Genomic DNA, 12,504 nt, shown 5'->3' with positions numbered 1-12,504 from the left:
CTGCGGGCGTGAAGCAGGATTTCCCTTTGCGTTACTGTACTACGGTTTTGGCCGTGCATAACTGTGTCCACCTCCAGATCAAACTGGTGCTTAGCGAAGGATGGGTTGTGAAAGGTAACCCTTTGCCGTGCGACTGTTTCATTTCCGTTCAGTTTTACAGAGCGCAAGGCGATTCTCTGCTTTTGAGGAAAAGTCCGTGGGTGTTTCCGTGCCGAGGAAGCACCTGCAAGTCCTCACCGCCGTGCTTTGACTGCAGAGCTGTCAGTGCCGGGACTGAGCCTGAAAAGCATCGAGTCTCTCTCATATTAGGGGAGGGCAGCGCGATGGAAACAAGTGAACTTGGCCTGGCACCCGGAGTTAATTTGCACTTTGAATCCAGCTATGGAAAAGGGATGCAGGGAAGGAAGCAGATTTTTCATGGTGTCAGACCGTGGCAACCTGCCCTGGGCAGGGGAACTCATCCAGTCTGAGAGCAGAGCGGGCTGCGGGCTGGATGCACGTTGTCCTCTTGTCTGCAGCTTTTGGGCACCTGTTGCCTCCACGCGTGGGGGAGAAGTTGTTTTTAGAAAACTTACCTACATTTAAAGGAAGTGAAAAGATAGGGGGAGTCCTTTTATCCCGCACCATCCTCTCCAGGGCTGTAGTACTGCAGTAGGCATTGCTTCTTCCCAGTGAGAAACGCAGCAGAGGAGCCGACCTTTCTTAAAATCAAGTTAAAACTTTCTCTTACCCTTCGTCCTGCATTGTGAAAGAGCAAACCTGCAAGTGGGTGAGGGTGGAAGAGGGCATCCAAGCATGGAGTGCGGTGGGGGAGGGCGAAATGTTGGCTCTACTGATGCAAAAATGCTGGGAATTAAACGGGATTTTTTTGTAACAAGCATCTGATGGGAGGGAGCTTACCTGGCTCTTGCCAAATAGCGTTCAGAGCTGTAGCTCTGACCAGAGAGGGGCTGCAAATGCGGGGTTTGAATCTGCCACGGAAACATGCTCTTGTGCTCTTTGCCTTTCCCAGCAGCGCCGGCAGCAGTCCCCGCGCATCTTCAGAGCCGGGTCCCGGCACAGCGTAAGAGATCTGCAAAGCGCTTTGCCTCTGTTGCTGGGAGACAGTCGGAGGGAGCTGGGGCTGCTTGAACAAACACGCTTTTCTCCTCGCCTCCTCTCTTCCCTCCCTCCCTCCCCACCTATGGGTTTTTTTTTTCTTTTTCCTCTTGGTGACTGGTTATAGGAAAAGCTTGGCTGGAACCGAGTGATTCTTGCTCCAAATGATCCCATGAGACTAAAGAACCTCACAGGCTTCCAGATCTGCTGAATTCAATGTCTTTTAGATAAAGATCCCAGACAGTAGGTAGAAGAACGGCTCCAGCTTAGAAATATACCTTGTCATGAAGCTAATTGACGTAACTCTTCAAAGCTTAATGCCCTTAAACTCCTGGAGCTTGAACTGAATTGACCTCAAGACCCAAATTCTTCAGCGAGCCCTCGGGGTTGTGGCAGTATCCCAGAAATCCTGCCGCAGCTCGGGTTCGGTGCCTGTCTGTGGGAGTGAATAAAACAGTACCAAAGCCCTTGGTCTTATCTGGAAAAGGGGCTTGGTTTGCACCATCCCTGTGTTTCCTTCTGGTCTTGCATGGCCTTTATGTACTGCCGATACGTAAGGGCTCCATGAAATTTCACGGCTTTGCTGGGGAGCATTCGCTGCTTCGGAGGGGCAAAGGCAGATGAGGAGGTGGTTCTTGCCGAAATGGTGACTGGCAAAAACGTGTATCGTGAGACCTAGGTTACCCCTGGGTTCCAGTCAGTAATCTCTGCTGAGAAATACGAGGCAATTAATACTTTTCAGTTATTTCACGTTGTCTACAGGCTTGAGCGGAAGCTGCTGCATCGCTCGCGTGTCCTTCAGGCTCCATCACAACTACTGAGAAATAGAAAAGTTCTTTAAAAGCGAGCCCATGGAGAGGAGCGGGGCTGCTGGAGTGAAGGCGACTGCCACAAACGCCTCCAACGGAGGGAAACAGTTAAAAGGCATAATCAGGGTAGAAAAAAAACTCAGCATCACAAGGCAGACTTTAAATTCAGTTTTTTCCTCTTAACTGGTTCCAGTTTAGCTGATCTCACACTCCTGTTGCTGATACTGCAGTTGCTGATTTGCACAAGAGCCTTAGGTTAGCTGACAAAAAAACCCCCAAGTTTTTCTTTCAGTTTTCAAAGCTGTATTTCTGGGGCTTCCTTATTCAGCCACAGTGAGTTTAAATAGCAAGATCAGATGACACGATGACTTGCTGTGTAATTTTTATCTGAAGCAATGGCTAGTGCTGTGAGCAGTTGCAAAATGAACCACCCTGGCTGTGTTTCATTTTTGTCATTTAAGGGCTGCCTCTGTCCACTTCAAATTGGGATATTTTTGCCTTTTACATGGCCTCATCCTTTTTTTAGTGCATCCCTTTAAACTTGAGCTTAAAACACAATATCCCATTTTTTTTCTACAGATAGCATGCAGGTTTTGATTAAAGTTCTGAACGACTTGCCTTCTGTAAGTAAAAGCTTTCATATCCCAGGCTATCGTATCAATTCTCCTTTCTCGTTTTTACCCTCCTATGAAACAGGGGGTCTGATCGCTCGTCCTGCCAGCCTGCTACCGGCTCTGTTAACCCTTGTGTCACGTTTGATGGCCCTGGCCTTTGTCAGAGCGCTGCACGGCCCCGGCAGCCCGATGGCGAGCCCGCCGTTGGGGTCAGGTACCTCCCGGCTGTTTTAGCAAAGGTCCACGCGGGTCCTGGCTGTGCCCGGGGCAGAAGAGCGATGAACGCTTCTGCCTGATGCGCTGCAGGGCAGCGTGCCGATGGCAGGACCCGTGCATCCAGCAACTTCCTTTAACCGAAATCTCTTTGTAGAACATACTTTGCTTTTCTTCCATACATGTTTGAATTCTGATTATTGGGTTTTTTCAGGCTGGTCTTCAAAGCTCCCAGTAAACTAGCACTAACCGTGTTTCAAGCCCAGCAGAAGTGCTTGTCCTCACGGTTTTCTAGGGGCAGAGGATCCGCATCCTTTAATGACTCTTCTAGAGATCGCATGAGTGCCTTCTCCCTGGTGAGATTTAACGCTACAAGTGCACTGCCTGTCCGCTCCCCGCAAACAGGAAGGACTTTATTGGAGATCTGACTTGGCAGGAGCCTTTTAAGACTGTCTGGGTCTTTTGTTGCACCAAAAAAAACCCCTCCCCAGTGGAGTTCAGCTTCAAGCTGCCATTGATTTTCATTGGAAGTCAAACTCCCGGCTTCCCGCGGTGTTTCCAGGAGCCCCGCTCGCTGGCCAGGCAGTGCTGGGAGCTCGCGCAGCTGCACCAAGCAAAGCATCGCGCTGGGATGCAGGCAGTGCAAAGGCGGCTGGGTGATGAGGTCCAGGAAAACTTGGACTCCTTCCCCAAATCTGTCCTTAAAAGACCGGGGAGAAAAAAAAAGTTTTGTAAGAGTTGATTTCCCCCCCCGCTCTCTGTTGCCAGTTGAGGTATCGGCTTTGCATTCAGCAGCGACTGCTCTGAAGTTCCTCATAGGAATATTTTCTTGGGAGATTTCTGTTCAGGAATCTCTCGCTGGGGGCTTTTTTCTTTTTCTTTTTTTTTTTTTTTTTTTTTTTTTTTTTTTTAAATTTTCTCCTCGGTTATAGGTTGAAGACTGGGGTAAGCAACCAGACCTGAGCCTCTTAAGTGTCTCATTCCTCTTTGGAAAATAGTGGGCTTTAGTGCTTTAGGTTATTGAAAATTCTGAATTGACTAACTGAGGTGCAATTTATCAGGTCTTTCATCTTAACAGAATTAACCTAGTAATCATCGCTGTCAGTTTTCCCTCTGCAGCATTGCATTAGAAAACCTTGATTCACAAATTCTGCTCAAGAATTGTTTTTGAAAAGTTTATATTCTCATTTAAGAAAGTATCCTGTAGGTTCTGTGGAAATTGCAACTTGCATTAATTTTTTTTTTGTGGCAAATGCAGTCATTTATATGCAATTCTTAAGTGGACTTGAAAAGACACCATCTCGGGCAGTAGTTTTTACCTTTTTTTCTTAATTGCATGAGGTTTGCCTTGAGCTATTGACCGTGAAGCGCTTAAATCAGGGGATGAAATTGTCTTTAGCTCCCTCTCCTGGGTAGTTAAGGCATTTGCCCCCATGATGTTGCTGCTTTTGCAAACTTGGTCTATTTTCAAACTCTTTCTAAGCATCTTTGCTCTCAGTGGAAGTAGTGAGGAGCGCAGCATCCATGCACAGGATTGGGAAATGTGATGTTTTTTTAAAAAGAGGAAAAAAAAAAAAAACCAAAACCAAACCAAAAATACCTGACCAAACCCCGACTGAGGTGAAGCCAAGTTTACGTTCTGCATGCTGTGAAAGAGTTGGTGAACTGCAGTTCTTAGGCTTTGCTGCCGGTGAAGGTGGGGCTGCATGTTTGTACAGGGTGAGCTGAGGAGTTTGGGGTTCCTTTCCTTCTCCCTAATTTTATGCGCAGAGGGATGGTTTTGTTGGAGCTGTTCATTTTCAGACACTGGCAAGTTGTGGAAGGGAAGGCTCTGCGGAGTCCCAGTCTCTACACATCCCTTCCGAGTCGTCCATCCTTACGAAGACTTTTCCAGGCAAGGTGTTAAGGATACCTTTTCTGGGTCAGAGGTATCTTAACATCTTTTCCTGGATTTCTTCGGAAGTCACGTGGCAGGTGAAATCCCGGGGCTGCCTTTAACTTTTCCTGAGGCTTTATGAATAATACAGCATGTGCTTTTTTTTTTTTTTTTTTTTTTGATTTTCAGATTGAGAAAATCATGAGTTCCATTGGCGAAGGCATTGACTTCTCTCAGGAGCAGCAGAGGATCTCAGGTAGCGTACCCAGCTCGTGTGTGTGTCTGTCGTGGTTGTGCTCTGTACAAAACCAAGGTGCTGGCTCTGCGTGCAGAGCTCTTTAACCTGCTTTGGCTCCCAGAAGGGAAAGGGAGGCTCTGGCGCAGAAGGAGCAGACCTCCGACGCCCAGCGTAATGCTTGGCACTGCTACCAGCAATTTTAATTCCCTGTTCCCCTAGGTAGATTCATGTCATTTTATACCGTCCAGCTTCCTTCCCTCCCGGCAGGCTTTTGGGGGTAACGGGCTGGGTGAAGAGCATTGCAGCTGGCACCCCCAGCCTGATGGGAAACGGGGGAACCCTGATTACCCCAGTGTTGATTAATGCTCACCCCGTGACAGCAGCGTGTGTGCGTAGGGGGTCTTGTTTCTTGTTGAAACTGCCTGTTTATAAATTTGGGGGCTTAGTATTACTGTTTAGGATATGGTAAGTTTTGAGGGGATGTTTTGCGTCTTCGAATAGCTTTAAACAAAGGCTTATTGCTGGGAATTGTGGAGTTTTTATTAATGGCTTCTGATAACTGAAGTGACTCCTTCTAGTCCTTCCCTGTAGGTGGAGATGAGAGTTGCTGGCTTGTGTGGGTGGTCTGGGACACTTCTTGTGCTCTTCCGCAAGCTTGCGGCAGTAAAATCAGCTCTGGAGTGGCTGGCTCGTTGCCCCGGCTCGCACAGCCCAATAACCACTGTGTTCTGATACTTAAAACCTCACAACTAGCCTTTGCTCAATGTGTAGGAAGAAGGTCAGGTTTTCTGCACATACCAAAAAAAAAAAAAAAAAAGTCTAATTTGCAGCTGAAAGATGGTGTAAGGACTCCAGCCAGTATCCTAGGGATTGAAAGTTCCACTGATCTCCCAGCTCCTACAACTACTGTTGTTCTCGACGTAGCCTCTCAGAAAGTCGAACTGATTGCTTACAGTTCTCTCCTGCCTTTCAGAACATGTTTGTCTCGAGTTTCTGTTCTTCTCTGGTGGATAGCAACAAAATTTTCTTTAAGCAGTCAGTCTGAAACAGAGCTGCTGCATATTTGTCTTCTGGCTGGTCTTGCAATCCTCACAACAATCTTGCTTTTGTTTCAAATACATAATGCGGTAGCAAGATGTGCTTTTTTCTGGCTTTTTTTTTTGTTATGTAAGTGTTGGTCTGTCCCTTTGGAAATGAGCAGAACCTCTCTATAGCCCTCCACATTCTAGTATTTTGTTCTTTAAGGCTCACAAAATTCTTTCAGCCCTGGGAGGATGGGATGGGAATTTTGTATTTAGAGTTGTGCATCAGAGTGACTATAGCGAAGATATCAAATATCCCCATTACCTCCACGGCGATTCACCCATCCCAGCCGCACGTTCGCTGCCGGGCACGTTTGGAAATAAAGCTGCTCTGCGGGCGCGGTTGGGAGGGTTTTCTTCTGGGTAAGGTGGCAGCTGATGGGGACGCGCAGGCTCGGAGGGGCTGCGTGGCTGCCGCTGGGGTTCAGCGTACGTTGGCTTGTGCGAGGACGTGTCCTTTAGGGGCTGGTTGTATTTCACAGATAAAGAAACGTTTCCTGCGGACCAGGAATGCTTGAGCAAAGCCCGTGCGGGGCAAAAGGTCCTGCTCAGGCAGTTTGTCTCAACTGGAGCTTAGCAGGGGCCGGGTGTTAGTTTGGGTGCAATAGAATAAGGCGTAAAGAGCTGCTTCTGCCACCCAGCCTCTAAAACAAACCATCCGGAGTAGCTGGAGTGTTGCGGCGATTTTCCAGCAAAACTGCTGTTTTTCTGCAGCCCATAAAATGTTTTTGTGAGAATATTTTAACATTTCTTCTCTGACTTTCCACCTGTAAAACTCCGGATGCCCTATCGTTGCTTCAAATCAGATAAAACTCATCACAATTTTTTCTATGTATTTCACCTACATACTTCTGTGACCTTGAAGTATGTAGTTTTATTAATCTTATTATAAAACTTTATAAATAGCGTGTGAGATGATTTAGTTGTGCATTTTGTCTTTTTCCAATTTCCATAAAACAAGGTGAAGAAGGAATCATAGTGTCATTCAGTGCATTGATTTTCCTCAAACAGAGCAACGTCCTCCTCCAGCCATGTTTGCAACTCTTATAACGCTTGTCTCTGCAATGCAGCATCAGAGCGACGGGAGACGCTCCCGACTTAAAACGCTCTCATTTCCATCAGTGTTGTGTAAGTAGAGGCGGCTGGGGTGTGGGGAATAGCGAACCCTGTGCCGAGTTTGTGTTCAGGATCCGCACTGGAGCAGCAGAGTTGGAGCCAAGTCTCGGTTAAAAATCTTCCTCCGTTGCTCCTGCAGTGACCTCATTGCACGCCTTGGCTCTGCACATCGAACAGGAGCCGTTTGCCATTTTACCACCTTTTCCCTATACTTTTTGTGCCTTCTTTAGAGGAAAGTAGATGTGGAGGGGAGGTGGAGCTAACAGAGGAAGGAGGCTTTGATATCGGTGCAAATGTCCCTAGACCTGTCTCCATACTGTTTGCAGAGCGGGGAAGTAACCTACCCCTTTCCCAGCCGACTCTCTCGACAATTCCACATTTCCAAGCTGCTTGGGAGGTTTATTTTCATTCTTCTCTTCCCAGGATGCAGCTTCACTCAAGGAACCTGGCCTCTTGCTGCTGCAGGCAGAGCCGTGGGTCCTCGGGAGCGTTGTCTCCTGTACGGAGCCGAGTCTGTGGCCTTCAAAGGAGGAGATAATTGCTTGGCTTTCATGGTGCCTTTTGAAACGGAGCTGTTTGTAGTGAGACACGGCGTGCAGAGCTTGATTAAATGGATGCCGATGAACTCTGCTGTCTGGGGACCAAAGGTGCCTAAATATCATGTACTGCTCAAGGGGTTTAGAAAATTTGCATCTTGAAATTGTTTTCGGAGGAAACGCTTTCTGACGGTGAGACCAGTTCAGCTGCAGCAGTGCTGTCCTCAGGATGCTTCCTGGCTGACCAAGAGCTGCCGTCCCAATAGCTGGGAACAGTTCTGCGTGTTTGGGGACACGGCCTTCTCCCGGTGCCGCTTGGGTTTCTGATGGGGTGGAGGATCGTCCTCCCCGGCCGCTTCTGTTAGGGCAGCGGCTGTGCTGGGGCAGGACTGGGGTGATGCCACTGGTGGGTCCGCACGGGCGTCGTGGTGGCCGTGCTGTTTGGACCTGGTTAATCTGCCACGTGGGTGATGCCAGGCTTTTTCTGAGTGTGTATCAATATCCACTAAAGAAGGCTGCTTGCAGGACAGGTGCTTCCCCCCGTACTTTAAGCATGAATTCCCTTCTCTGCCTTTAAGTCAGGGGCAAAGACAAAAGCAGAACTCGGGAGCTTGTTTGCCTTTACGGCGGCGTGATGGAGGATGCTGGAGAGCTGCCACCGCGAGGGATTCTGTCCTTTTAAATCCTTCACCTCCAAACTGCTGCATCTGAACTGCTCCGGGTGGGCACCGTCTCCTCTTGATGAGATGCTAATACGTATCCGCACACGCAGCTCACGCTTGCCATAATAAAGCTTATCTCATATCCATTTGTCACTTGGATTTTTGCTTTGGTGAGGAGGAATCCACCATGCGTTCCTAGCAGAAGTTTAACCTGTGCCTGCCCTAGACACTGCGTACTGATTCGGGCTTACGTTTTTTAGGGTCAAATGCCTTTGCAGCGGGATGCGAACCGGTTTGTGGTTTTTGGTCTAATGCGATGGCAACTGCTTAGCATCCTGCTTTGTGACAAGCCCTCCCCTCCCCGAGCCGGTCCGTAGCCGTAGCAGCACGTGTGATGGATCGATATCGTTACTGAAGAGGTCTAACATGGAGGGGAGAGGAGGAGCCAGCACTTCAGCAAAAGCTGCCGTTGTGCAGGGAGTTTTCAGCAAAATGGACACCCATCTCTGGAAGCGGGCGGACCCAGGAGCTGCCGTGTCCTTAAGCCATGTGTTTTCCTGCGGGCTGTGCTGTGTTACGCTTGGGTTGGGATCCCTCGTACACAGAGCAGCTGCTGTACATATTCCCTGTTTCTCCTTCCTTCCCTATGAGCGCAGCTAGCCAGAGCGGGCACTGCTTTGCCAGCCCTTGCTGCAAGGATGAAGGCTGTCCTGGGTGTGTGCACCCTTACCTTTCTGTTTTCTAGCAGCGTTTAGCTTTTGCTCCCCAGGACTTTGCTAGGGCTGGTTTAATGTTGCAGATCATATCGCAAACGTGCAGGGAGCTGCAGGGAGCTTTCCAAATGCTCTCACATCCTCAAAAAAAGGTGGGCTTTGAGGATATCAGGGCTCCTGACTAGTTTGGTTTCTGGAATCGCTAATTTGCCTGGAAAGGCAAAATGCCTTGCTTAGGCAGTTACTGCGGAGATGACTTTGGAGTCTGTTTCTACAAGCAGTTACTGCCTAGAACTGACGTGGGTCTAGGGAAAGCAGGGACCCGTGGAGTCACGCTGGAACAAGCCCAGGCCCCCAGACGCTTGGTTTCAGGTCCCTGCCGTGCCCCAGACTTCCCACACAAATTTGGGCAAATAGCTGGTTTCTGTACCATCAAGCTTTCCTCCATAAAACAGGGTAACAAAATTTCCGTGTCTTGCCACGGCGTTATGGACATTAAACTTTGGAGGCCCCTGGATGATAAGATAATTAGATGCATCTTGGCATCGTTATAGAATTCGGAGCTAGAATCTATTTCTTGGCCAACGGGTTCGACCCTCTGACTTCCTGGTAGAGCTTGTAAGAAAATCTTCCAAATGTATTTCCCGAGGGTGGGGTGGTATAGGCGGGAGGAAAGGAGAAGCCTGTCCTTGATCCCTGTTGGTAAGTGCTTTTTGGAGGTTGGGGAATCAAGGAACACCATCTCTTAAAGAGAACCGGATTCCACCTAACCTTTGCAGGGGTTTTTTGGCCTGGGAACAGCTGTTTGTGTTCAGTCTGTGTCTCTCTGCATGTGTGTCTTGCAGTCACATGTTTATTTAGCTCCAGCAACCCACTTCTGATCGTGTTTCTTGCAGATGCGGGTCGGAGGGGTAGGGGAGTACAGGTCTCGCAGCAGAAACTCAGCCCCACTGCGCTGCGGCGTCTCCTCTCACTGCTGGCTTTGAACAAGAAACCTGTGCGCTGCTCGCTGGGTTATGGTGATCTGTCAGGCAGCGTTTCTCTCCCCAAAAACAGCGGAGATGAGTGGTCTCTGCTCAATAAATCAGCTTGATGCAGGCAGGAGGCGTGCTGCCCTGGCCAGGGAATGCATTTGGGGCTTGGTGAGTTAACTCCGCAGTTGACTTGAGACACGAGGAAAGCGCTTGGTTTTTTTACTTGACAAAAGAGGGAGAAATTTGTTAGCGATCTGCATTTGGCTAATTGATCTTAGTTCCAGTAAAGTCAGATGCTGGCTGTATTTCTCGCATCTGATAGCATTAATGACTACATTCTCCTGGCCTATCCATCTTGCCTAATGCGCTGCCTGAGTTTATGGCCCCCTCAGTGGATTTAAGGACTTTCAGCTGATGATCGTCCCCAGCTGTGGCAATAACTGCCTGACTTGGTTGGCTTGCATGCTCGCTGGGCGTGTGGACAGCGGCTTCATCAACACTTGCGTGCACTTGCAGTTTTTATTTCCCAGTGAAGCTTGGTCGTGTGTCTTCGGGCCACGCCAGGCCGTGTTAAACTTAGCGGTTTCCATGAGCAAACGAGGTGATGCTTTTGGTCCGGCATGGCCCATGTACTTCATTCTTCCTCCAAACAGACTCAAACTTTGCACTAAAGATCGTTATTGAAACAATAACTTGTAAAAGGACCTTTCTGAGCCATGGTAGCCCTCTCCCTTTCCTGTTCTCTTTGAAGCATGCTGTGTTACTTGAAAAATGTCTTGCGAGAGGAACTGAATTGCTTGGCCTGCTTTTTTTGCAACTTTTAAATACTCTTAATTATTTCTAGCTACACTCTACTGACTGTTTCCCCCCCTGCCATCTGCAGACCTTTTAAAGGTAGGATTCCTAAAATGTGGAGCATAAGGAGAAGGATGGAGCTGAGAATTAGGAGTTTGTTTCAATCAGAAGTTGTGATGGGGCTCTTGCTGGGAGGCACAGTGACTGGGATTCATTTGCTCCCATGTCATCCTCATAATATCCAAATATCAAGTGTATCTTGTGTATTTTGGACTTCCTTATTTTCAGCCTAGGATGTTTTGGGGCATCTGTTCTCTTCCTTTTCTTTTTGAAGGAAACCCTTCCATTCCCCTCCCTCCAAATACCCCCCCACACCTTAGTTTTCTCTTGATTTGGAGTGGTTTTAAAAACAGAAAACCTGCACTTGGTGTCACTGTAGGTTTCCCGTTTAAAAGCAGAAATACATTTATGAGTGTACAAAAGGCTGAGTAGAGTAAATTTTTTAAAATGAAATTCAGGATTTCAGAGGAAGGAACTGCTGTGGTTTGATTCCCCCTGCCAATACCCCGACTGCTTCCAGAAATGCTGTAGTAGGCAGCAAGCAGTTTCCTCACCTCTCTCTCGATAAATTAATTCTGAGCCAGCCACAAATCACTCGGAACTGTCAAAGCAGACCTGTAACATCATTTTTTGGAAACCCAAGCCGTGTAGTCCATCATCGAGTAAATATTGAGAAGTCAGTGATTTCCACTAGAGAGTTATAAAGCTGCTGTCTCCCTCCCCTCTCCTGCAGCTTCCGCTGCGAAGGCTGCTCGCTGCTTGTACAGTGGATGGAAAAGCTGGGAGGGGTAAGAGGATGAAGAGAAGGGAGGGACAGGCAATGCGAGAGCAGGAGACAGGACTGAGAGTGGAACGGCAAGCGTGGAGCTCGCTGCCTTCAGACAAAGCACGCCGCTGCAGCGCTCTGCAAGGACGCACAATTGCTTGGTGCGGGGACACGGCTGCCTGGCTGCTGGCGGACCAGCAAGGATCGACGGAAGGGAAGGATGGAGAGCCCGGGCGAGCGGGAGCTTGTTGCATAAATTCCAGGTTTAGATGCTGCCCTTCTGCACAGGCTGTGTTAAGGGAGGGAGACGGAAACCTTTTGTGATCGCTGCATTTCTCGTGCTGCAGCGTGCACTAGAAAGACTGGCCAGCTCTCTCGAACTCGCCGAGTGCGGCTCGCCTGGCAGAGGAGTTCTCCTGTGGACCAGAGCAGCAGGATTGCTTACCCCAAGAATTTCCAGATAACACCGTGAGCTCTGCGTCGTGCAGCCATTGCAGCGGGCAGGGGTGGGAAGGATGGCTTGGAAGGTACCAGCCAGCTTCAGCTGACCCGAAGGTTCGAAGAAAGCAAACCTGGTTTCCCTGATCATCTTTTTATTTGCATGTACCCTTGAAACAGATGTGCTAAGAAGCCTGAAAAATTCTGCCTGTCTTGCATAGCAAATTCCCTGATGAAAAGGAGATCTCTGAACTTTTTTTTGGTCATATTTAAGGTCTGAAGCTTTTGTAGAGGAGAGTAACAAGTCACTGGACTCCCTTCCCAGGGGTGAGGGAAGGGAGAGCTTTTCTGCACAGCTTCCATAGGGTGTCGGGAAGAATCTCATTTATCAGAGGCTGAGAGGAGGTGCCAGGGCATGTCTCGGACTTGAGCTGCTGCAGGAAGAGGAGAGAGTGTGCTTGCATTTGGTTTCTTTTTGTTTTGACGTGGTTTGGAAGCAAGGAACTAAAATGCC

General features: G+C 48.6%; 1 protein-coding gene across 1 annotated transcript in view; it reads left to right on the top strand.

The window, feature by feature from the left end:
- The window catches only part of ANKS1A (ankyrin repeat and sterile alpha motif domain containing 1A), a 105,480-nt gene that overhangs the window by 67,638 nt on the left and 25,338 nt on the right, over window positions 1-12,504 (top strand). The window contains exon 13 of the mRNA XM_075722408.1: window positions 4,800-4,866. Within this exon, the coding sequence (XP_075578523.1) occupies window positions 4,800-4,866 (67 nt within the window). The remainder of the gene's footprint in view (window positions 1-4,799; window positions 4,867-12,504) is intronic.

This window comes from Pelecanus crispus, chromosome 17 (genome assembly GCF_030463565.1).
Source record: "Pelecanus crispus isolate bPelCri1 chromosome 17, bPelCri1.pri, whole genome shotgun sequence".
In the NCBI taxonomy this organism is placed as follows: Eukaryota; Metazoa; Chordata; class Aves; order Pelecaniformes; family Pelecanidae; genus Pelecanus; species Pelecanus crispus.
The sequence above is the reverse complement of the archived record's forward strand: the minus strand, read 5'-3'. Positions and strand labels throughout refer to the sequence as shown.